Source organism: Acipenser ruthenus, chromosome 4 (assembly GCF_902713425.1).
Source record: "Acipenser ruthenus chromosome 4, fAciRut3.2 maternal haplotype, whole genome shotgun sequence".
Classification (NCBI taxonomy): domain Eukaryota; kingdom Metazoa; phylum Chordata; class Actinopteri; order Acipenseriformes; family Acipenseridae; genus Acipenser; species Acipenser ruthenus.
This window is the reverse complement of record NC_081192.1, coordinates 46730013-46754961: the sequence shown is the minus strand read 5'-3', so window position 1 is coordinate 46754961 and position 24949 is coordinate 46730013. Positions and strand designations below refer to the sequence as shown.

General features: G+C 39.8%; 1 protein-coding gene across 2 annotated transcripts; it reads left to right on the top strand.

Moving 5' to 3' along the window:
- Window positions 1-677: 677 nt before the first annotated feature.
- On the top strand, window positions 678-9429 carry LOC117399501 (pyruvate dehydrogenase [acetyl-transferring]-phosphatase 1, mitochondrial-like). Of its 2 annotated transcripts, none has more exons than XM_033998729.3 (2): window positions 678-808; window positions 5871-9429. In XM_033998729.3, the coding sequence occupies exon 2, from the start codon at window positions 5923-5925 to the stop codon at window positions 7552-7554; it is 1632 nt and encodes a 543-aa protein (XP_033854620.3). In that variant the 5' UTR covers window positions 678-808; window positions 5871-5922; the 3' UTR covers window positions 7555-9429. The 2 variants fall into 2 exon arrangements, with proteins under 2 accessions (XP_033854620.3, XP_033854619.3); XM_033998728.3 differs by having other exon boundaries at window positions 678-858.
- Window positions 9430-24949: the final 15520 nt, after the last annotated feature.

The window sequence follows — 24949 nt, the reverse complement described above, 5'->3', positions numbered from 1 at the left end:
TGTACTAAGAGTGTGCCAAATCAACCCTCCTTCAAGCAAGATGATCTAGAAGATTAGGTTGCTATTTTTATTACAGGGTTCAGGGATAAAAATAAAAATCTGCAATAGGTAACACACACCCTTAAGTTTCCCATAGTAAAAGCATAGCAAAGTGAAATAAAGCATGGTACAACCATGGGGAAAACTGAAAAATGACTGAACATTTTCAGTCACAACAGCTGATCTGATAGATTGAGTTCTAATACAATGTGCTCCCTTAGCAGGTGCTGCTATATCCAACACTTTAGAAACGATTGGTGTTTCATAAGAAACAACAAAGCATGCAACTAAAAGCTCTATTATGTTACTACAGAAACAAGATAACAACAAATACCTTGTATCTGGGTTTATATATCCCCAAACCGACATGATGCACAAACCCAACTTTTTACCAGGCTTTAGTTCTTTATTTGTATATTAAACTGGTTAAACCAGACTAACATTATCAATACTCTAAGGCCGCGTGTTACTGACTTGCGTGTTTCCACTCTCTCGAATCTCCCTTTTCCTAAACTTTAAATAAAGGTATTTTACTTCCAAAACATCTAACAAACCTGCAAACTTGGCACGTGACAAACCTGTCAGGCAATAGATAATTGTAGTGACGACAAGCCACGCCCACTGTACCGGTTGGGAGAACCAGTAGGAGCTGGGAGGAGTACGCGTAGTTGGGACTGGGTTGTAGAAGAGTCGTGTTTGGGTGCAACTTTCACCGATAAGCTGAATGTCACATTGCAAATAAAAGCAAAAGAACGAAACCACCACAGCGGTTTGTATTTATTCCATACGATCTGTGATGTTCAAAAGGCGGTTCACCGGGTTTGTAAACATCATTTATTAAAGTACTGTTGCTGCATTGGGTCTTAATGTTCTAGAATGCGTTTTGGTTTATTTTAGAATTGTTTCAGGTATATTATATAGTGTTGCTTTTGAAATGATATGTGTTTTTTGCAACTGAATATTGTCAATGTGGATGGATATGCCTGTTTGTGTCAAAAAGGCAACTTTGTGTTTAGACAAGCAACAACAATCAAAAGGTATTTATAACTTTACTGATTGTTTGCTGTCGGGTGAATAGCTCGCTGACCACCCAAACAATCCCTATTATTATTATTATTATTATTATTATTATTATTATTGTTGTTGTTGTTGTTTGTAACATGTGGTATTTTTTGGCAATGTTAGTATTTTTTTGGGGGGGTGGGGGTGGGGGCATCACAGTTTGAGTTTGTGTGTCTGTCTGGGTTTCTCTCTCTCTCTCTCTCAGCTCTTTCTATCAACTCTCTCTTATCTTACGAGCTCATCTTAGGAATGTGCAGCAGACTGGGGGTTGTAGAATGCAATTTTGGGCTGGGGTGGGGTTTGTGGGTTTATGTATTTATTATTACAATGTTAAACTCACTCACAGTTGGAAAAACAGGAGAGAGGCTGACACGCGCCAACTGTCCAGAGAGAATAGCTAAGTATTTTACTTTATCTGTTACTCTGTATCAGGGTAATTCATAAACTCTAGAAGTAGTGAATTTATCTGTATAATTTTACCTGTATGTTGATAATAAAACCTGATTACTGTGATTCGAAATTGTTTGCTAGTTGTGACAGGTCATGTTTACTCTCATGTCACAATAGATATATTAAGCATTGTTTTATTACATTATTATTATTTTATTTAATCGCTTTAAAATACAGTAATATAAAAAAAGAGTCGGTTAGGATGCTAGTAGTGTCAGCCGTTGCAAAACTCGATTTAATACAATCCTGTCCTTTAAAAGTGGACTGCAGTTTGATGTTAGCCTTAATTATTGATGTGATCAGGTTTTTAAAGTACCGGTGTAATGTAATATTTATCAATACACTGGGTCATGTACATTTTTTTTTTACTTCTGCAACTTTACGGTGGACTTATCATTTTGTCTTGTTCGTCGTGAATTGTTTCTTTTTTTTTCTTTTTAGAGAAATTGATTGTCTGTTTCCAGTTTAAGTTTGCAAAAAAAATGTAAAAAATAATGGTTTTCAAAAACAATAATGTATAATAAATGGTAAATGTACCTCTGTTTGACAATAGGAAAATACGTCACATCGCAATTGATTACACCTCTTCCAAAATCTCACAGCGTACTACTTTCTAACATTACACGGGTCATGTTTTGTTATGCGCACCATATTGTGAGGGTATACCACTGCTGCCTGATGCTCAAAACGGATTTTTCTTTAAAAATCCTAACGTTCTTTGAAAGGCTTTTTTTTTTTTTTTTTGAGTAATAGAAAATTAAATAATTGTTTCCTATTTTAAGCTGCGCCTGTTTCTGTTTTCTCTTTTAAATTTGTTTTCATGTGTTTTTGGTGTCATCATTTATGTCGCTGCTGAAAAAGACCTAGTGTAATAGCTAATTGTTATTCTTGTTATTATTTGATTGGCTAGTGAAGGCAACGAGCCTGTTTGAAGTTTATTATTAGCAGTACAAATACTTCAACTGAGAACCCCCAAAAAGACCAGTGCCAGTAGTTTAACATCAGGACCAAAGAAAGAAATATAGCCTAATTATATTTTATTTACTTGAAGTTTAGAGAAAGGGGAAAGGTGTCTTTTATTAAAACTGTGTTTTGTGCAATTACTGGCAGCAATGAAATCAGCTGCCTCAGTGCCAGTAACAATCATACTGGTAAAAACATCCGACTACTATCATTATTTAGTTTATTCAACAACAAGAGAATGCTGCAAAACAATGAAAACATTTACTGTCAATGTACATTCATCTAACTAACAAAAAACAAAGTGGAAATAAAGATGCAGACATGGCCTCCTATGAAACATGCTGTTTAATTTGACCATGTGCACTCACTTATAAAACTCTTTTGTTTTACTTAAAGCCTATGCAGAAACACCCAAATGCAAAAAGAAAGAAAAAAAAAAAAACGCAGTAAGAAATTCAGTTAGGAGCAGTGGTATCATTAAAATAAGTGTTGTCCAAGCTGAGGGATTGCAAACATACATGTTCTAGGTACTCAGTAACATGTTCAAGGTCATCAGATGTTGTTAACTTCAGTTCCGGAATGCTAAAAAAAATTATCTGTTTTCTTACAACTGTTGCACTAATTTCCTGCTGGAATAATGATTTTTTAGTGTCTGTCTCTGTCTCACTTTATTATTATTATTATTATTTATTTTTTAGCAGATGCCCTTATCCAGGGTGACTTACAGTTGTTACAAAATATCACATTACAGATAAGAGCAGTTATAAAATACAATAGTCAGTTGTAAGAGCAAACTCAAATAAGAGAATATTAATTACGTTTCAGAGCCATTTCAACTAAGAGCAGTTCAACTTATAGTAAAAATATTTACTTATAAGAGTAAATTCCATTAAGAGCAAGTAGTAAGTACAATAAATGGATATGAATGATTTCAAATAAGAGCAATTACAAAAAAACGTAAACACAGTTACCTTTAGGAGTAAAATCAAGTACAAGATACAGCAAATATAATTATAATTGAGAGCACTAGTAGAATACAGCAAAGTGTGGCTGTTAAGTGCAACTACAAGATGATGCAAATACTGATACAACTGGGTGCTATATAGTTCAGTATAGTCAAGAGTTGTGAGGTTTACAGATGCTGTCTGAACAGTTGTGTCTTTAGGAGGCACCAGAAGGTGGTCAGGGACTGAGCAGTCCTGATATCCGTGGGTAGGTTGTTCCACCGCTGAGGGGCAAGGATGGAGAAGGAGCGGACTCTGGAAGTGGGGGAGCGGAGGGGGGTACAGCTAATCTGTCAGTGGCAGAGGAGTAGAGGGGGCAAGAGGGGGTGTAGGGAGAAATAATAGTCTGGAGATAGGAGAGAGCAGAAAGGTTGAGACAGCAATAGGTGAGAAGAGATTTGAATTGGATGCCAGTGGAGGGAGCAGAACAGTGTAGTAACATGGGAGAAATGAGGAAGGGAAAAAACAAGGTGAGCAACAGAGTTTTGGATGAGCTGGAGCAGATGAATAGTGGAAGCAGGGAGGCTGGCCAGGAGGGAGTTACATTTGGGACAGTACCAGAGCCAAGGAGTAGTTGTTCCAGAAAGGGCAAATTCTGCGTATGTTGCTGAGGAAAAAGCGACAGGATTGTGCCAGAATACATAAGAACATAAGAAGAACATAAAAACATCTTGCTCGTTTGGTTGTTAGTAGCTTATTGATTCCAGAATCTCATCAAGCAGCTTCTTGAAGGATCCCAGGGTATCAGCTTCAACAACATTACTAGGGAGTTGGTTCCAAACCCTCACAATTCTCTGTGTAAAAAAGTGCCTCCTATTTTCTGTTCTGAATGCCCCTTTATCTAATCTCCATTTGTGACCCTGGTCCTTGGTTCTTTTTTCAGGTCGAAAAAGTCCCCTGGGTCGACATTGTCAATACCTTTTAGAATTTTGAATACTTGAATCAGATCACCGCGTAGTCTTCTTTGTTCAAGACTTAGATTCAATCCTTTTAGCCTGTCTGCATACGACATGCCTTTTAAACCCAGGATAATTCTGGTTGCTCTTCTTTGCACTCTTTCTAGAGCAGCAATATCCTTTTTGTAACGAGGTGACCAGAACTGAACACAATATTCTAGATGAGGTCTTACTAATGTATTATAAATTTTCAACATTAATTCCCTTGATTTAAATTCAACACTTTTCACAATATATCCGAGCATCTTGTTGGCCTTTTTTTATAGCTTCCCCACATTGTCTAGATGAAGACATTTCTGAGTCAACATAAACTCCTAGGTCTTTTTCATAGATTCCTTCTTCAATTTCAGTATCTCCCATATGATATTTATAAAGCACATTTTTATTGCCTGCGTGCAGTATGTTAAACTTTTCTCTATTAAATGTCATTTGCCATGTGTCTGCCCAGTTCTGAATGCTGTCTAGATCATTTTGAAAGACCTTTGCTGCTACAACAGTGTTTGCCACTCCTCCTATTTTTGTGTTGTCTGCAAATTTAACAAGTTTGCTTACTATACCAGAATCTAAATCATGAATGTAGATCAGGAATAGCAGAGGACCTAATACTGATCCCTGTGGTACACCACTGGTTACCTCGATCCATTTTGAGGTTTCTCCTCTAATTTTCCATTTTGGATCTTATTATAGTTTCCATAAGTTTACATATAATAGAAGTCAGGCTTATTGGTCTGTAGTTACCTGGTTCGGTTTCGTCTCCCTTTTTGTAGTACAGATGTGCTGAGAGTTGGAGAGGGAGGGGTCGAGGTTTGTAATCTCCTATACAGCTATGGCCAAAAATGTTGCTTCACCCTATTGAATTAACTACTTTTGCTTCATCAAGTCTAATGAAATCTGCTAAATAATGTTACGTTAATATATTGAATTACGTACCGCTTTGTTGTGTTCTAGATAGCCAACTTACAAAAAAATGATGACAAATGTGATTTCAAAATCTAACATGAAATACTGTACTACTATTATGGCTTGCGGTAGTCACTTGTGATACAATTTTGTAGCCTCTTTGATTATATGGTGTCAAATAAAATATCTAAATTATGTTCATACAGCTGTGTGTGTTTTTTTTTTTTTGTTTTTTTTTTAAATTGTCTCAATCCTAAAATGTTGGTGATGCAAAACAATTGGCCAGATTGTATTTGGGTATAATCCAAAAATGTTTATTTATAATATATATAATTTAATAATTTAATCGCTTTAAAATAATATACCAAAAAATGACATATACTGCTTTGGACTCTGTATGATTCTGCACTGGTTAAGTTTTAACTTTTAAATGTCTGTACAAGCAAACGTTAGTATACCCTGTTTATACTAACTTATTTTTTTATTTTCATTGTAGAACATTGAGAAGATTTTTTTAAAACAGCTGACAGATTCTGCTGTGTTTCGCCATGCCTGTGACCTCCCATATATTTACTACAGCTATTCGCAATGGAGAAATCAGAAAGTTCGGCACCTCCGCCTTCCAGAGCCACAATCGGAATCTATGTTGCTCTTTGCCACCACACTCCCTGAAAACATTACATACACTGCTGAAAACAGCTAGCCCCACAACACTGGGGTCAGGTAGCTCAATAAAGGACAACCCTCCGTGGTATATCAAGAAGCAGAGCTACAGAACTACTTCCCAGCAGTACTACAATCTGACTCGCCCTCAAGTCAACAGCATCTTAAAAGCAAATGAATACCGCTTTAAAGTCCCAGAGTTTGATGGGAAGAATGTGAGCTCAATTCTGGGCTTTGATAGCAGCCAGCTGGCAGCCAATGTGCCCATAGAAGACAGGAGGAGTGTTGCCACCTGCCTGCAGACAAGAGGAATGCTGTTTGGGGTGTTCGATGGACACGCCGGATGTGCCTGTGCCCAGGCGGTGTGCGAAAGGCTTTTCTATTACATTGCTGTCTCTTTGCTGCCGCACAAGACTTTGCTGGAGGTAGAAAATGCAGTGGAAAATGGACGTGCCGTATTGCCCATCCTGCAGTGGCACAAGCACCCCAATGATTATTTCAGTAAGGAAGCTTCCAAGTTGTACTTCAGCAGTCTGAGAACTTACTGGCAGGAGCTCATTGACCTGAATGCTGGAGTGCAGCCAGACACTCAAGAAGTTTTAATTAATGCCTTCAAGAGACTTGATAACGATATTTCCCTGGAAGCTCAAGTCGGAGATCCTAACTATTTCCTTAACTACTGGGTGCTTCAAGTAGCATTCTCTGGTTCCACTGCATGTGTTGCCCATATAGACGGTGCAGATATACAAGTTGCAAACACTGGAGATAGCAGAGCAGTGCTCGGGGTGCAGGAGGAAGATGGATCTTGGACTGCAGTTACCTTATCGAATGATCACAATGCACAGAATGAGGATGAAATCAAACGCATTCGATCCCAGCATCCAAAGAATGAGGAAAAGACTGTTGTCAAACAGGATAGATTGTTAGGCCTGCTAATGCCATTCAGGGCATTCGGGGACGTGAAGTTCAAGTGGAGCATCGAGCTTCAGAAGATGGTGCTGGAATCGGGGCCTGATCAGTTAAATGAAAATGAGCACACAAAGTTTATCCCACCAAACTACCACACTCCCCCGTATCTCACAGCCAAGCCAGAAGTCATTCACCATAGATTAAGACCCCAGGACAAATTCCTTGTGCTGGGCACTGATGGACTGTGGGAGACCATGCACAGGCAAGAAGTGGTGAGAGTTGTTGGAGAATATCTAACAGGTGTCCACCTCCAGCAACCCATATCTGTGGGAGGGTACAAGGTGACCCTGGGTCAAATGCAGGGCTTGCTGATGGAGCGAAAAGCAAGGAGTTCCTCTGTCTTTGAGGATCAGAATGCTGCAACCCATCTGATCAGGCACGCAGTGGGCAACAACGAGTTTGGAGTGGTGGACCACAAACGACTTTGCAAAATGCTAAGCCTGCCTGAGGAGCTTGCCCGAATGTACAGGGACGATATCACCATTATCGTAGTGCAGTTTAATTCTCATGTCATTGGTGCACAGAGCAATCCAGGAGGAGGGGAGTGAACCTAGAGATCTGATTGTTCAGGTTAAGTTGAAATGCAAATAGTTTTTTTTTTTTTTTTTTTTTTTTTTTGCACAACTAGCATGAATGTATTTGGATTTACAACACACATCCTCTGCCCGTGTGTCTATGTCCAAAAAGCTCATTGTTTTGTGTGATTTTTCCAGGGACAGCTGTTGCAGTACTACTAACGCGATAGCAGAAGCAAGTACAGTCAGCACTCAGATATACGTTACCAGATATGTCAATCGTGTTTTATCATCACCAGTTTCCATATATATCATATCAATCTTAAAATATTGATTTGATTATCTCTCTTTTTTTTCTCCACATGCACAATTCTGTCCCCGGTAATGCACAATTTAGTAACCAAGTTTTCTGCTTGGTACAAAAATGCAGACAACTAAAATGTGAGCGAGAATTGCAATTCCAGCTAATGTAAAACATTAGAAAACATGAGATTTGTCTTTTCCATGACAAAAATAAGATCTTTATCCACTGACACCCAACAAAGGAGAGAAAACCACAGCAACAGTAACATGAGGATGCACTTTTTGATTTGTTTACAGAAGGGCGTAAAACATGACAATTAGTAATGACATTGTAATGACAAAAGCAAAATCATAAAACTTGAACAAAAAAACTGAACAGTCGCTGTAAGCAGTGTTTGTCCTTAAAATGCTTGATGTTGTACAATTGCATATTTAAATTAGGCTTTCAAAGTGTGGACTAGTCAGCATGTGGTGTTATTAGTGGAACACTAGTCAGAAGGTCTATTTTAAAAAGTAGACTCCCACACAGTCTCAGTGAAGTTAAAACTGTATTTTAGTCTTGTTAGTTGGATGTGGCTTGATTCCTGTTCCTATTTTGACACTCCATTTTCTGTATCCAGAACTTATTTTCCACAATATACAACAGTATAACAAATCTGTCAGTTTTTAAGCCTTTCTGCTGCTTTGTAAATTAAAATAAATGCATTTTATAAGATCCTACACTGACTGGCCCTTATACTTGACAACAGGTTTCTTGTCAAGTGCTGGAAGTTTCTGAGATTTGGGCCATTGCAGCACATCTGTTGTTTATCACATTGCATTGCAAAGGTTTTCTGTCTGGATTCACCATGATCGGGGTTGTGCTTTTTGGTGGTATTTTTTTTCTGCATATGTTGCTGTCAATGCATCTGCTGCATTAAGGTGCGGCTGCATAGGTATCCACCATTTTGTCCCAGCATACAATGAAAACAAGGAGATTTACTTGTTTTACTTACATTGTCGGTTTAATTTCGGCCAGTCAGTGTATAAAGAATCAGAGTTTCTCATTAATCCTATTTACTCAATTTACTCAGTTTGTTTGCAAATGCTTATGGAGAATGTAGTTACACAATATTGTACTTACACTACAATGTATGTATTTAAAGAAGTATGAAATTGTATAATATAATATGTTGCATATCATGTGTTATTTTAATAAAAGTGCTATGAGATGTTTTATAGTAGGCTGTGAATTCTCAGAAGCCTTGGCAAACACTTCTGGAGTGGTGAGGGTATCAAATGGGTTACCTTGTCATGTTGTTGATGTTGAATCACTGGGACCCTTTAAGACCCAACTTGAAAACCATTTCTAAAAGCTGATCTCAAAACGAACAAGTGTACTGCAGATAGTGCAAATGGCTTCCTCTTGTTTGTAAAATCTCTTCTATTCTTATGTACTTTGATTAAATGTTAGTTTCACATTGTTGCTTTGTTCACTGTACAGCAATGGGGTTATCTCTTTGGGGAAAAATAGTACCTGTGGCCTTCTTTATATAACCTGTGTTATTTGGATTGATATCTGTTTCATGTACAGTAGAAGCTAATAAAGTTTAGTATGTATTGTCATTGTTTTTGTTTTTTTATCACTATGCATACAGACTCACAATAAGTCTAATTTTATATCAAATCTTGGTAGTATTATGAAAAACAAATAAATCTAGTGCTTATTCTCAAGGGACCAAATGATGAAGACCATCTGTTCAGCTGGTTAGCCATATATATCAAATACACTTACCTGTGTCTCAACTGTAATGTATCAGACTTGGTTAAAGGGGTTGTAACCAAGACATTAAAACCCATATTGTTTCCTTTTAGTATTAGTATAGATTTTTAGGAAACTGAATGTTTTTGCAGTGACAATTTGTAGAAACCCATTTTTAGGGGTAAAATGAACACCTTTTGTCTTGGCATTGGTAGTAGATGGATCACATTGTTAAAATATTTTACATATTTTTGAAGCGAGGATGATCATCTCATCAAAAATGTTGGCTGTGGTCTGCGTGTGGTAAAACCATCAACAAATACCCTAGTAGCAGGTTAGTAACATTTTTAAAGTAAACTTTTTTTTTTTTTTTCCCATATACATCTTGTGGATTTGTGTCTGGCACACACAGTTGTGATTTTGCACCACCTGCAGGATTCCACATTCCCTGTAGTTTGATGATTTGCTCTATTTTCCTATTGTAACTTTCAAATTAGGTGTTACCTTACAAAATAAGCACTACTCCTCTACTGTCTCTACTTGGAGAGTAACATTTAGATAATGCCAATGTTTTGGGGGAGGACAGTGTGAGCTGGAAAGATCCCTTTAAAGATAAATCCTGATTGATACTGCAGACAGTACCCAGTGTAAAACAGCTGTAAACTTCATTGGATAGATGTGACAGTCAAATAAGAAATGTATATATTTTTTTAAAGCATTGAAATGCAATAGTTTGCATGCTACAGTCTACCATACTACCCTGTTTTGTAGCAGGTGTAAAGTCCATTTATTCAGAGGTTAATAAAATTGTTTTGATTGTATAAAACTGGCAAAACACAACTTGTTGACTTTTTTTTAAAAGATATACAATATCAAACAAGGGGGAGAATATATTCCTAATAGTAGTGGCAGCGACTGACAAGCCGAAACCGTCTTAGCACTGGAGTTGTGCAACCTGGCTGTCATTCTCTCCAAAGCAATCTAACCAGGTGCTGCTCTGGGGTATCAGGATTAACCCAACCCTTGGCTGCAGACAAATGTCTCTGGATACCAAGGGTCAGATGGAGGAGATGGAAGTCATTTAAGCAAAAGCAACTGGGGACCCAACTGATGGTTTTTCACCCTACAGGTAAATCTGCTTGTGGAATGTTGAATGCTGTATTATGAAAGAAGGTAGTTCAGTCAACACCAACATTATATTTTAGTGTAATATTGTGGAATACCAAACTGGACTAAAATACCATATAATTGCATTTAGAAGAATGGTAGATTCTAGTTCTTTAATAACCTTTTATCACTGCTTTAAAATTATATTTAATTCCTATTTAACACGTACCTTATCCATTACATAAGGGGGGTCGTCCCTTTTTTTTATCACTGCTTTAAAATTGTATTTAATTCCTATTTAACAAGTACCTTATCCATTACATAAGGGGGGTCGGTCCCTTAAGTAATAATTCCAAAAATGATTAGAGAAGTGTCAGTTGGGTGGAGTTATTGTCTCATTTGTTGGCCATGGTCACATTATGAAGGTAAATCGCAGAATCATAAAACTAAGGCTTGAGGTTTTTGGGTTTAATTTTAATTATAATTTGATTCTGTTTCCTAATTAAACTCACAAAAAGCTGTTAATTACAAAACAATGTCACTTGTTTTTACCTTCATATCTTGACTGAGTCTGTTTAGCTTAATTGTTATTTAAAACAGACGTGACAAATTGCATTAATTGCTCTTCGCTGAGCCTAATTGCATTTTTTTCTTGCAGCCACCTAGTTCCCTTTCAATTCGAAGACGACCACCAAGACATTACGTATGGGATATGCCTGCCCATTCGACTGGTATTGCTGAGCTCTCTATACCAGAGCTGCTAATAGGCCCCTTCCTGGGATGATGCACTCGGTCCCGCCCACCAAGGGGATAAAAATATCATCCAAAGGAAGCCATTTCTTTTTTTCCTTCTCAAGACGGTATGGTAAGACCTCTGTGTTGAGCTGAGCATGTTGAAGAGAAAAGAGCTTCTCGAGTCAAATAGAGTCGATTGTATTACCCTTGCATTGGTGCTGAAAGCTGGCTCACCGCTTTCCCGGAATCAACGACTTTGAAAAAGACTGAGCTTTTTTGCCTTTCTGTCTTTCAGCGGCCTCCTCGTTTGCATGGTAGGCCGCTCTTTGTATCTGTCTGTCGTGTGTGAGCGACTGCCTGTGCAGTCATCCGCGACTGGTTGTCTATTCTTCCTGATAGTACACAGTTCCTCCACGGGGCTAGGCCTTGCCGCATCCTTGCTGTCGAGTAGACCCTGCCGGCTGCATAGACCTGCCCACCTCGGTGATTTGAGCCTTGTAAACAAACAGTTTGCTCTCCCCTTTACTGTCTTTCTACCATGTTTTTGCTGTCTGCTTCAACTCACCCACCGCGGCTTCGGCCTTGTGTCCCCCTGGAACACGTGCTGACCAGGTGTGAGTGACTGCACGGTTAGAACAGGCACATTGTGTAGTGCTTGAGCGCAGTGCAAGTGGTGTTTAGTGCACGGCCCATGCAAAACACCAGGCCGTCAGCCAAGTCGGGGTTCCACCCCTGCACGGCCTGCAATGCCAATATCCCGTAAGAGGACAAGCATACCCTCTGTGCGCGGTGCTTGGGCATTCAACATGCCACCTTGGCCCTCAAGAGGGATGTGACCTGTAGCATATGTGAGGCTTTCCAGCCCCGGGTGAAAGAATCTCGTTTGGAGAGGGCCACGAGGGCGAGCTCCACGTCCTCTATGGCCGGACTGTCGGTGGCACTTGGAGCCCCAGAGCCCCTCCTCCATGACCTGTCCCAGGACCCCCTGCTAGGCATCCCCGATGCGCAGGCCACCCGCAGTCACTCCCCATCTCCGCAAGCGAGAAGGGTGAAGCGTTCCAAGCAGGCAAGGGACATTATGGACCTCAGGCCCAGGTGGTCCAGGTCCCAGAACTCTTGGCTAAACAGGCTCCGGCGGCCCAGGCCCCTATCCAGGCCCTGTTGCAGCCCCAATTCCATAGTGGCCTCTGGGGAGGGGGCTTTCTTCTTTTCTGAAATGCAGGTGGGCGAGACCCCTGCTGAGGAAGAACCTGGATTCGAGGTAGCCTCAGAAGTCCGTCCGGTTGGGCGACTGGTTCACCACCGTGGCCTTACTGGACACATACTTTCACGTTCCCATTCGTCCAGAACACAGAAAGTATCTCCGCTTCTCTTATCAAGGAAGCGTTTACGAGTTTTCTTTGCTGCCATTCAGCTTCTCCCTAGCTCCTCGTATGTTTTTAAAGTGTGTGGACGCTATCCTGGCTCCCCTGCAGCTGTAGGGTTGATCTGTTCCCAGTCACAAGAGGGAGCAGTGGCCCACACAGCGGTCATGACAGAGCATCTGGCGAGGCTGGGCCTCACCATCAACGATGCAAAGAGTCGGCTTACACCGGTGCAGTGCACTATGTATTTGGGACTCCGGCTGGACTCCATTACAATGCGTGCATAACTGTCGGATGAATCTCCCTGTTTCAACAGAGATTGCATTTCACCCTCCTATTGTGCCAGAAACTATTGGGTCTGATGGCCACAGCCATATCGGCCATTCAGCTGGGTCTGCTTTGCATGCGCCCACTACAAGCGTGGCTCAATGTGTTCCACCTCAATGCCAAACGCGTCAGACACCGTCGGCTGACTGTGTCTCACGTGTGCTCGGTAGCCCTACACTAGTGACGGACGACCTCTAACCTGCGTGAAGGTGTGCGAATGGGAGTAGTATTGAACCGCCAGGTGGTGATGACAGACCCCTCCAATTTGGGTTGGGGAGCAGTCTGGGAAGGCAGAGGAGTATGCGGATCCTGGCCGGACCGCTGGACATCCCTGCCCATAAACATGCTGGAGTAATTAATCACACCTGGGGGAAAAAAATACAATAATTTGTAAAGGTGAAAGTACAGTTTATCAGTAGCCCCTGAGAAAGATCAGCAGTTGTATATAGAAGAGTATTTCTAAATCAGGTTTGTCAGTTTACAGATTTCTTGGAATGTTGCTAGACAGGGAAAGTTGTTAACAGCATTTGCAATAAATGTTTCATACTGTAGTTTCATACCATGTGAATGCAAAGGCCATGCTAATAAAGTCTGCAAAACGCACTGGATAAGTGGGCTTCTATTATATTACAGCAGGTTTACTGTACCCAATTAGTCTTTCTAAATCAATCCATTCAATAAATCATTTACTTCTAGAAGAAAATGAAACTCACTTAAATGACTAAACTGTATAGCCCTTTAAGGACACTTGATTTACTGTACACTTGACTAGAGAGTGACATTAGAACGGGGGTCCGCGGGATTCCCACGGTATGGGAATACATTTCTCCTTGGAAATGGAAATGAAACTGGTGGGACCGGGAATAAAGAGTTTTAAATTTCATAGGAATGGATGGGAGCGTAACTTAAGGCTGCATGAACGAGAGGCAGCAAAACTGAAAGCTGTGGAAAGCAGAAGCAGTACCAAACTTTGGTTTGTCCGACGAGCTACAATAACTTTAGATGTTGTATTAAACCAATCAATATGAGATGTTGTAAAATTGAACCAATCAAATGCGTACTCAGAATTCTGGGTATCCATGTATTTACCAATATTTACCGTATCAACGACACTCATTTTAATTGACACACCCCATTCAGTGATGTCACTAGCCCACCCATTCAATTCAACTGTAAAAGACCTAAACTTCTACATCCTCAGCAAATATTCCTGTGTGCTGCACCACGGCGCGAACGTGACGCAGATCAGAACCTGTAAAAATGTCTGATAGAGCATCAGTATGAGAGCGGCGCTGAAAAGCAGAAACACAAGAAGTACAGCGTCATCGCGAGGAAGATGTTAAACAAAACCCCAACACTGACACGCTGTTTTAATACAACACCAACAAATGCTTGTGAAGGTACCAGTACTTTGAAAAATACAGGAGGAAATGACCCAGGTTTATATGGATTACAGTGGCGCAATCTCCATGGAAAAATACAAATAAGTCTCACCTTTTTCTCACTCTAGTTTGGTATTAGTTTCGGGTTGTTTATGTTTCCTCTTAGTTTTCTTTTAGACTGAGAAATTCTCATTCCAACTGCTAATAAACTAATTCAATGTCCAACTGTGGCAAAGTGGTAATGACGTGCAGGTGAGTGCAGTGCAGAATAATCACACAGACAGACGTTGGTACAGGTGCAAGGGTGTTTATTTAATTTAATAAATGTCCAGAGCCTCAAGGCAAAACCTGTAAATAATAATAGTGCTGGAAGTGATACAGCGGCGTGTATCACTTCTAATTATAATCCTACGGGTTTGACCCGCAACCCCAAAGTCCCGTTCAGACACCCACACTTAACACAAACACAAAGACAGTGCGTGATTCAAGTGCTAAAAGGTGCAAACACAAAGACAGTTCCGGTAGTGAAAAGGTGAGTGGTGAAGTCCGGGTTTTTCGCTGGCCTGCGGCTGCAGCTCCGGATCGTGCTCAGTAATCTTTAGTGAGAAAACAACACACAAGACACACAGTGTTAGGACACAGACACAAAACACTCACGGTCGATTCCACAATACGGGCTCCTTCTTGGTTATATAAGTTAACCATATGCAAAGGAACAGATCACTCAAGCCATGCCCCCTATTTATACCCTCGCCCATGACCCCGAGGTTAACGAGCGCATCCGCTCCTCCAGTCCTCGGATGCCACGCCGCTTACCGTCTGGGTCACTGAGCTCGGGTGCCATAGCTCCGCCCCCTTCCGAACTGACCGACTTCCATCTGCCCTACGGAATAAATTGTCGTGCCATTTCATTAAGGGTACTCTGTTCCTCGTACACCGTAGTCTCACAGGTCGAGAGGGAGATCTAACACTAAGACTCATTCGATCTCTGTCACACCAACTAACCTCTCCCTGTCAACTCCTGCTAATTGTACTGTACCGTCCCCCTGGACCTCTCACTCACTTTCTCGATGAACTCGACTATCTCCTCTCCTCCCTCCCCTCTCCGTCTACCTCAACTGTCCTGTTAGGAGATTTCAATATCCATCTCTCCAACCCCACCCACTCTGCCAGATTCCTTCCTCTCCTTCACTCCAGCTCATCCAGAACTCCGCTGATCACCTGGTGTTCTCTCTTCCTCGCTTCTCCCACGTAACTCCACTGCTCCGCTCACTCCACTGGCTTCCGATCACCGCTCGCATCCAGTTCAAGACTATTGTACTCACCTACCGATGCCTTGACCAGACTGCACCCAGCTACCTCTAGACCCTCATCTCTCCCTACACCCCCACCCAACTTCTTCAGACAACACCTTAAAACTCAACTATTCCCTTCTGGACAATATAGCACTCTACTTTAATGCACTTTAACTTGCATTTATCTGCTCCCTATTTTACTGTATTCAATCCTGCACTAAAACCCAATCTGTAGTATCTTGTATTTCACTTACATTCATATCTAACCCTGATGTAACTATCAACACTATTATCTGCTCTTGAACTGCCCCGACATCAAATCGTACTGTGTTTTCTATTTGCTCTTATTAGGACTGAAGTCATTGTATTTTGTATCTTGCTCTTAATTGTACTGTAATTCTTGATTTTTTTTGTTGTATACAACTGTAAGTCGCCCTGGGTAAGGGCGTCTGCTAAGAAATAAATAGTAATAATAATATTAAATTTAAATACGGGAGGCTATATTTAAATGTTTGTGCCTGAGTTCCAATTTGGCCTTGGCGACTTACTGATATTGTACATCTTTCTTAAACCAGGTTTCCATGAAGTTCTTAGGTTGTCTTAAAACATAGCCAGCCTTATTTGTTCATCCCATCCTGAAAAAAAATAAAAAAAACGGTAGCATTACACAAATAATAATCAAAAAACACATTACATAATAAAGCACTGTGTACTATCGTTGTTTTATTTGCTAAGCAATTTGTGACTGTATATATATATTTACTACAAACCTATTATACACGTACATATTGTAAGAGATAAGGACAACACATTTCCAGATAACTTGCTATTATGACAAGTCTGCAGTTTGTACTTCCATTTTGTATTTGAAACTGCCAGTAACTAATGCTGTGGCCAATGCTCATTTTCAAAAGTGAAGCTAATTCAAACGTCGAATCAGGTAAAATATGGACCAGCTAAGACTGAATAATTTGATATAAATGTTAATTGAGAGAGGTGGTAGTGAAATAATGAAGGGAAGGAAATGTATGCAAACAGGGGCCCCCATTACATGTAATACGGAACCTGCATGCAAGGAGAGGTTAAAAGGAATCAGTCTTTTCTTTTTAAATATCATGGGAATGGTATGGGACAGGACATTTTTTGACAAGACCGGATGGAACGGGAAATTTAATTTAACATTTTTTCACGGGATGGAATGGGAAGGGACATTTTTTGATGGGACACGGGACGGAACTCAAGTTTCATCCCCATGTCACACTTTGCTGTACTCTCCCTGACATCTTGATTTGAATGGAGGGAGGAGGTCTGTTGAATACCATTTAATATTATATAGTTTTATTGTACTCCTCTTTCCATATGACTCTCGAAACAAAACACCAAAAGTCATTCAAACTATTCCCAGATGTTCATTTTAACCACTGTCTATCTCGTCATATGCTGTTCTGTGTTCATAGTTTGCTACTGTCCTTAAATATTTAAGGTTGTAGCCCTATATAAATGCGCTGGGGAACCTACTGTGGTAGAAGCAGATTATAAATCCTGTTTTTTTTTTTCAGGCTTTATTTGATACAAAGGACAAGGACTGCGTGTGGCACGGTGGCGTAGTGGTTAGCGCTGCTGCCTCACAGCGCCAGGGTCCTGGGTTCGAATCCGGCCTATGGTACTGTTTCTGTGGAGTTTGCATGTTCTCCCCGTGTTCGCGTGGGTTTTCTCCGGGTACTCCGGTTTCCTCCCACAGTCCAAAGACATGCTGTCCAGGTTGATTGGTCACTCTAAATTGCCCTGTGTGTGTGTGGTGCCCTGCGATGGACTGGCGTCCCGTCCAGGGTGTAGTCTCGCCTTGCGCCCTGTGTATGCCGGGTTAGGCTCCGGCTCACCGCAACCCTGTAAAGGAGTAAGCGGTTAATGATAATGGATGGATGGACTAGGACTGCCAGTATGGAACATAATGCCAAAATACCAACATAATGATTGGTCCCTCTGACCAGGGGCACCCACAGGGTAGTGCATGTATTTCTGGAATTTTAACCCCTGACTAACTGATCAGATATAATTTATATTTCCCTGTAAACTGTATTAAAACAAAACAAAACAAAAATGTAGCCACTAGATGGAGACAAGCAACTTTAAAACCAAGGATTTTTCTGATTGTGGCAAATGTGTACTCTGCAAAGCTGGGGTTTAAAACATTTAATGTATTTTCTCTCTATTTTGTTTTTCTAAATCTGTATAATTTACACATTCCACTATTAAACAATATTTGTCCTACAATATATTAAAGGTGTTAAATAGTCCCCTTGCTATCGTGTTACTGAAGAGCCTTTCTTCTTTTACCCAGGTAGTATAATGCTTTACTATACTTCTCTGTGATTTACCGGGCTTTGCTATGCTTTGTACCACAGTAAACTTTGATAGAAGAAATTATATCAAGTGTTGTCCATTTATAAGGAGTCCCAAGTCATCATACATGGGGGCGTTGGGGGTTAAAGAAGGGAACCGAGGTTATGGGATGAGGGAGTCCATGACCATCTTAAACACAGTCCATGACCATCTTAGTCTAACTGGAGAGCCACTGAAAAAAAGCTTGTGTAAACTGAAATCCTAATCTTTCTTTTACTTATGTTAATGAGTAGGTGATTATCCACTTTACTGTACTGAGAAAACACTTCATATAGGGCACAATAAATACATTACCAGAACTGGTAAAAAAACAAAAAAACAAAAAAAGCTCAGAACTGAATTTGTTTATCAAGCATCTTCATTTTTCTAACCCCTTGAAAATTCATACAGTGTCTTAAAGAACCTTTCTAACAAAGTGCTCCCTAGAAACTGTGGTAAATGTCAGTAACACATGTAAAATAACCCCATATCACCAATACATTTGACTCCTACTGTGAACCTGTGAGCAGCGCCATCTTTTGGTTCAGTGTGTTACAAGATTTGATGAGGACTTTTTTTTTTTTTTTTGGCCTTTGCCTTCTCTAGGCAAGCAATCTATTTGTTTAATAAATGTTTTAGCTGGCAGCAAGATTGTTCATGTAGCACACTTTGGAAACCAATATATGTTGTCTTTGGACAAATAAACAGTAAAGGAATGTTGTTATATTATCATTCAAAATACTTCTGGCATTAGTTTTGTATTTCTGAAAGTTGAATGCTGTGAAATTAAGCTTTAAAACAGTAAATTATTATCGCATTCATGTGCTTAGAAGTGGCGCACATGCTTTTCTGTGGAGACAGTGCAACAATAGTCCATGTTTTACTGTTAACGCAGTTGCATGGCTCTTATTAGTGTACAGTGTTTTGTACAGTGATTGATGCCCTACTGTAGTACAATATATTATGCACTTTACAATAAAATACAAAACAGTCAGCTCCTGACAATATCTTTATAAAGTGGAGTAAAACATGTAAAATCCCCCCCCCCCCCCCCCCATTAGAGCTAAACCTATTAACCTATTACTATATATGTAATTAAGTGACCAAAACTATAGTGAATCTAAACAATCATACACCCTTCTCTATAGGTTCTTGAGAAAATAAGCAATAGTATCTGCTGTTTCAGCATTGGAAGTCATTGCAGAAATCAATTCCAAAATTAAGAACAGGTTGTTGTACAGTAGTTACAGTTGTGATTGTAAATACAGTGGTTGTATTTTATTATTTTTTAAAATTAACATTTCATATAGTATTCTGCTGAAATTGTCTCATGCTGAACATCTAATTGTGTCCAAGATATAATTAATAAAGATATACACTGCCTGAAATGCAAGGGTGTGATTTTCCATTTTCTGGTTTTAAACTACTGTAATATTAATGAAGATCTACTTAGCCAGCAAGCACAGAGTGAAATCTTTGACCTGACTGGCTTACTCTTGAAGTCTAAGGCTAAAATTGTTTAAACAAAATATTTCACCCACTCAACTAACAACTTCAGGACCACAGGCATTCTCTGCATTGCTTCATTTCATACCTCAAAACAACCACTGATCTCTGTGGCCTACCCTGTCCTGCAGGATAAAATATCCTTCATGTCAAAGCTCCAGTTTAGTCACGATTCACCAGCTACTAAGCCATCCCGAGTGCATGTGGCTAAATGCACCAAAAGAAAAAAGAAAACAGTACCACATTAATGTCATACGATCTTCATATTGCTGGGCACCACGAGCCAATCAGAAGCAGCATGCTAGTGTTGTCAGTTGTACAGTTTCCACTACCCAACTGACAAGGAAAACTAGTCCTAGTTAGAAATTAATTATGCTTTGTAACCAGGGCACCCATCTTCACTTCAAACTTTATAAACCTCTGCGCTGATCCTGTTTGGTAAAATCTTGCCATAAGCGCAGGTCTGTATTTATTTATTAAGTCATTCTAGGTCTTTTCTCCCCTCGTGAGGGATCGGGCCAAAATGAATGTCTTGTACTTCGTGCATCACCATTGGCTATCTGTAAGAGCCACTAGGCTCTCATCTCTCCATCAGCATTAGACTGACTGCAGGTAACCCAGGTGCCAGAGCACAAGTCTATATTACTGTTGCTTTTAATGTATTCATTCATCCTGGGTGCAGGTTATGCCTCTCGTCAATCTAGCAATCTGGCTGGGGTGATGCCATGTCCTTGTCCCTATGCAGCGGTTGGTCGCATGTGACCCTTGCTACCCACCAGGTTGTCCTAATGTATTGTGGTGTTTTAAACCTGATCAGTAAACATGACTACCTCAAAAATGCTATCCTGCTTTGTCTGAACTGCCCTTATCTTGTGGATTAATCTGCTCACTAATTTAAACTTCTCATCCCCAATTTCCTTAACACTGTTCAAGAAGAGGCTTGACCTATACTGTTTAAAACAGCAAATGTACAGGTCCATTTCGTACAAACAGGTATGATTATAATGCATACATTCGAATTGTTTTATAGGTCTATACGGTTAATTTTTTTTTAGTTGTTGCTTTTTAATAAACTGTTTATTTTATCAATAATTTTTTTAAAATATTTTTAAAGAAGAGTTCTGAGGGCTCATTCTAAAGATGACATGGGAATTTATCATGAAGCAGCATAAACTTTGAATTTATTCAGGCCAAGGGTGAACTCCTATTTGAAAAAAAATAATCAAATGTGAACCTTATTCCTGCAGAGTTTTAATAATTTAAGTATGATTGTCTATCAGAATGTAATCTAAGGACCCATAGTGTATTGGTTGATATACCCTATTCACATTACCTAAAATAGATGTTGAAAACGTGATTGTGAATGAAGTGAATTGAAATCACATGGTGTCAATGCTTGTTGATCATGCAATATCTAAGTAATGTGGATACGGTAAAAGATGAGAGATTAATTCCTTGAAGTCACTTCTAAAGGATTTAGGGCATTACCAGAAGTTGAAAGCAGATGATAGACATTAACACGCTTAATTACACTTAATATACTTGTGTTACTATACTGAGCTGAAGGACAGTGCTGGGTGAGGGATCAGTAATATTAATCTGCTCATTGCAAAATAAACCACCACATTTTAAGTCAGTAAGCTTGGCCAGTTAGTTTTAACCCAGTTTCCATTTAGAGCTTATCTCTGGGGATGTGAGAGACTGACTATTCATTTATCAATAGAAACATTATTGCACTTTGGCAGTCCAAGATTCCTTACGTCAAACAGTTGTGGGTGCTGGACCCATATTCAATGGGTGCTTGTTTTTCCACATTCTACAAGCAGCTATACCACTGTTTTGTAAGGATGTTTTTGGTGGATGATTTGCAAAACAAACATTTCTGTGGCAGTTGGCAGCTGTATATAGAACCTACTACACACAAAATCCCTATTTTCATTCAATTAGATTGCCCTTGAGGTCATATCTCTCCAGCAGAATATTCAGGGCCAATGAACAAACTTCAATCACCATGAGACAAGATGACAACATGTTACAAGTACAGATACTGTAATTTAAAAAATGTATTGCATACCATTGTTTAACCACAGGATATTTTAATATAGGGTTGGAGGGTCAAAAGACACATTAACTATTATTTATATAGCAATTTCAGGGTGGATTCCTGTTTATCACTTGAATCACTAGTTCTCCCATTTAATAGTCTTTATACAGTAATGTTATACATGGTTGTGAACGTGTCGGTGCAGTGCGTAAGTGAAAGGGTGATGCAAGTGCTCCAGAGAGAGACAAACACAGAATTCATGGTTCAAGTTATTTATTTCCTTTTGGTCTCCTTGACCATTTAAATAATAATGCTGGCTCTACCCAACTATGGGTATTGTCAGCGTCAAAATCAAGGGGTTGCAGTCCCGAAATAATAATTACAAACACAGACACGAAACACAGACACTACTCCGGACAGTGCGTGCTCTCAGTGCAGGTGTGGTGCTGGAAACAGTGCTGGTGTGTTTTCAGGTGTAGTGCAATGCAGTCCGGGTGTATCACTAGCTCCCAGATCTGTATTTAGCCACCTGGTGGAGATAAACACACAGTTTAGTTTCAGCAACACTTCACTCACTGTTTGATCATCCTTGCTTCCTCCCATTAACCACAACAAAAGGAACCAATTACGGCATCACGCCCCCCTAAAGTAACCTAAGCTCCGCCCCCTCCAATAGCTAGTTCAATCACGTCTCCTCCAATTTATGACAGACACTTCGCTCACCGTACTAGGGTGAGGACTCCTGGTACCGTGACGCCACCCCCTTTCTGAATGGCCGGCTTCCGACTGCCCCTGGAATGAACTGCCCTTCAGTATGAGGCACGCAATTCCTGTTGTACAGTGCCCTCACAGGCTGAGAGGGAGATTGTTGATTCAGATTCATTCGCTCTCTGTCATAATGGTGCACAAAGTTTAACTAACTTTGAGCAGGGATGTTACAAAGATTGTATCAATGATATTATCGATCCTGTTTTCCATATCTGCTCAAGCACCTGATTGAAGGGTGGCCTGATAGCAGTTGTCACTTAAAGAGTTAAATCATTGTCATGCATCAGCAGAGGTTGGAAATTGGAATCTTTGACATCCATAAACAACTACTTTTCTATTGCCTGTAATTGATAACTTTTAATCTTTTGGTATTGGTCACTGATGTCATTCCTACAAATATACACACACACTCAAAAAAGTGTTGGAGAATTGAAATTGCATTTACAAACAACTGATAATCAGTTTCTGTTCCAACTACGTTTGGAAAGGAACATCAACAGATTAATTGATTTTATTTACCCAATTCGTTTGTCGGTTATCAGTAGAATCTTACATCCCATTTTCTTTCTGTATTGTATGGCATTAACCCAAAATATTTATGTTGTATCCACAAAGACAGTGGGGAGTAATAGGAGTTTATGTGCAGTGTTTACAAGGTTATTTACTAGCACTTTATGTACATTGTAGTCAACAGAAAAGTAAAAATGACTTTAGACCAGACAGTTATGTAAATTACCCAGCAGAACATAATGTACAAAGTTAGTAGCTTATTCCAGTAATTATGCAATCCTGTTTAATCAGTTGGCTCTAAAATAAACAAAAGTTTGCTAAGATGACGAATGAATATCTAGCTAACTCTGGAACATGTTCACAAGAAAGGCATACCATTTATTTTTATTTATGAGTACTTATGATAATTTCCTTAAATCATTACCAGGTTTTTCCATTGGTTGTACAAACAAGAACACTTTTCTGCCCTTCAAATGTTACATTTCTAATTTGTTTCAAATAAAAATTACATTTTGTAATGTAAATGGTTTTCTACTAAATTTAATTCCTGTTTTGTTTTTTTTCAAGTAAGCTTAGACTATATACCAGTGTGGTGTTATTTTGCGGTTCGTGTTAAAACAAGGAATGGTATGAATAAGGAAATGCCATCTGAATGGGGTGCAATGTACTGAGTTTAACCCTTAAAGTTCTTTTTAATATCATTTTTTTCACATTTCATCAAATGTATGTGATTTTAACTAATGAGCAACAAACTGGGTTATCTAAAATTGTAAACATATGTTCTACAGGTGTTCTACAGTTAGTCTTGTTTGTAGTGATTTGTGAATCATCAGTCACAGTATTTCCAAATCAATGTGACCTTAATTAGATCCTTTGTTATTGCTAATCGCTTACAGCATTGTGTTAGCCAGTTAACACCACAGTTGCCAAGTCCGCTTATAATAACGGTATAAACACACACAGAACACAAACACGATCACAAGTCCAGAGTGAGTGCTATACGTGCAAATGGTGAAATACAATCTATTAGTGAACAGTAGTGCAGTGCTGTCCGGGTTGGTGCTGGCCTTTAGAGAAAGCTCCCGGGACATGTTAGCCATCTAACAATGACAAATGAGTACAATTAGAACGACAAACACGAAACACTCAGAGTTACTCTACGGTCCTTCAGTGGTTTTCTCGCAACCATAACAAAGGAACACTTTGCCACATCCCCTTTTGTACCTTCAGCCACGCCCCCTTTCGTTAGTGCAATTGCTTTTCCTCCAATCCACGATTGCCACATGGCCTCCCGTCTGGGACGATGACTTGGTGTACTCTGGTTAGGCCCCATTTCTAGATGGCTGACTTCCACCTTTCCCTGGAATTAATTGCCAAACCATACAGTCCAGGGCACACTGTTCCCTTTACACAGCATCCTCACAGGTCAGGAGGGAGATTTATAACCAATATTCATTCTTTCTCTGTCACATACGCATACCACATTGTGATACTGTACCACTTTCTAGCCTTACACCGGTAACACTCATGTATATAGTGCTTACTAAAAAAGAACTACAAAGGGGTAAAAACAATCTGTTCATGTGTGTAACAGACAAGATCTGTGCTGACTGTCTGACGTATGCATGGTGCTGCAGGAAGAGGGCAGCAGCCTCGTAAGATCCGCCTGTCACTCATGGCAGTGACACGGAGAGGTGTGTTGGATTGCTGAAAATAATGCTCTGTTGTTCCCTCAGCCCGGCCCCTCTAAGACGAAAAAAGAGCCAGCGGAAGCGCTGCTGCCAAACCAAGCACATTTGGAGAGGAACGAGAACAAAACAAAATAAAAAGAAAGAATCTTTTTTTTTTTAGTAGCGGGTAAACCTGGAAAGTATCTGCATAGCAGGTTGTGGGAACGGGTGAACGTAGGACGGAGACCGTGCTGATAGCGTTGGTCGGGGTAACGCTGCAGAGTGCAGCACCTT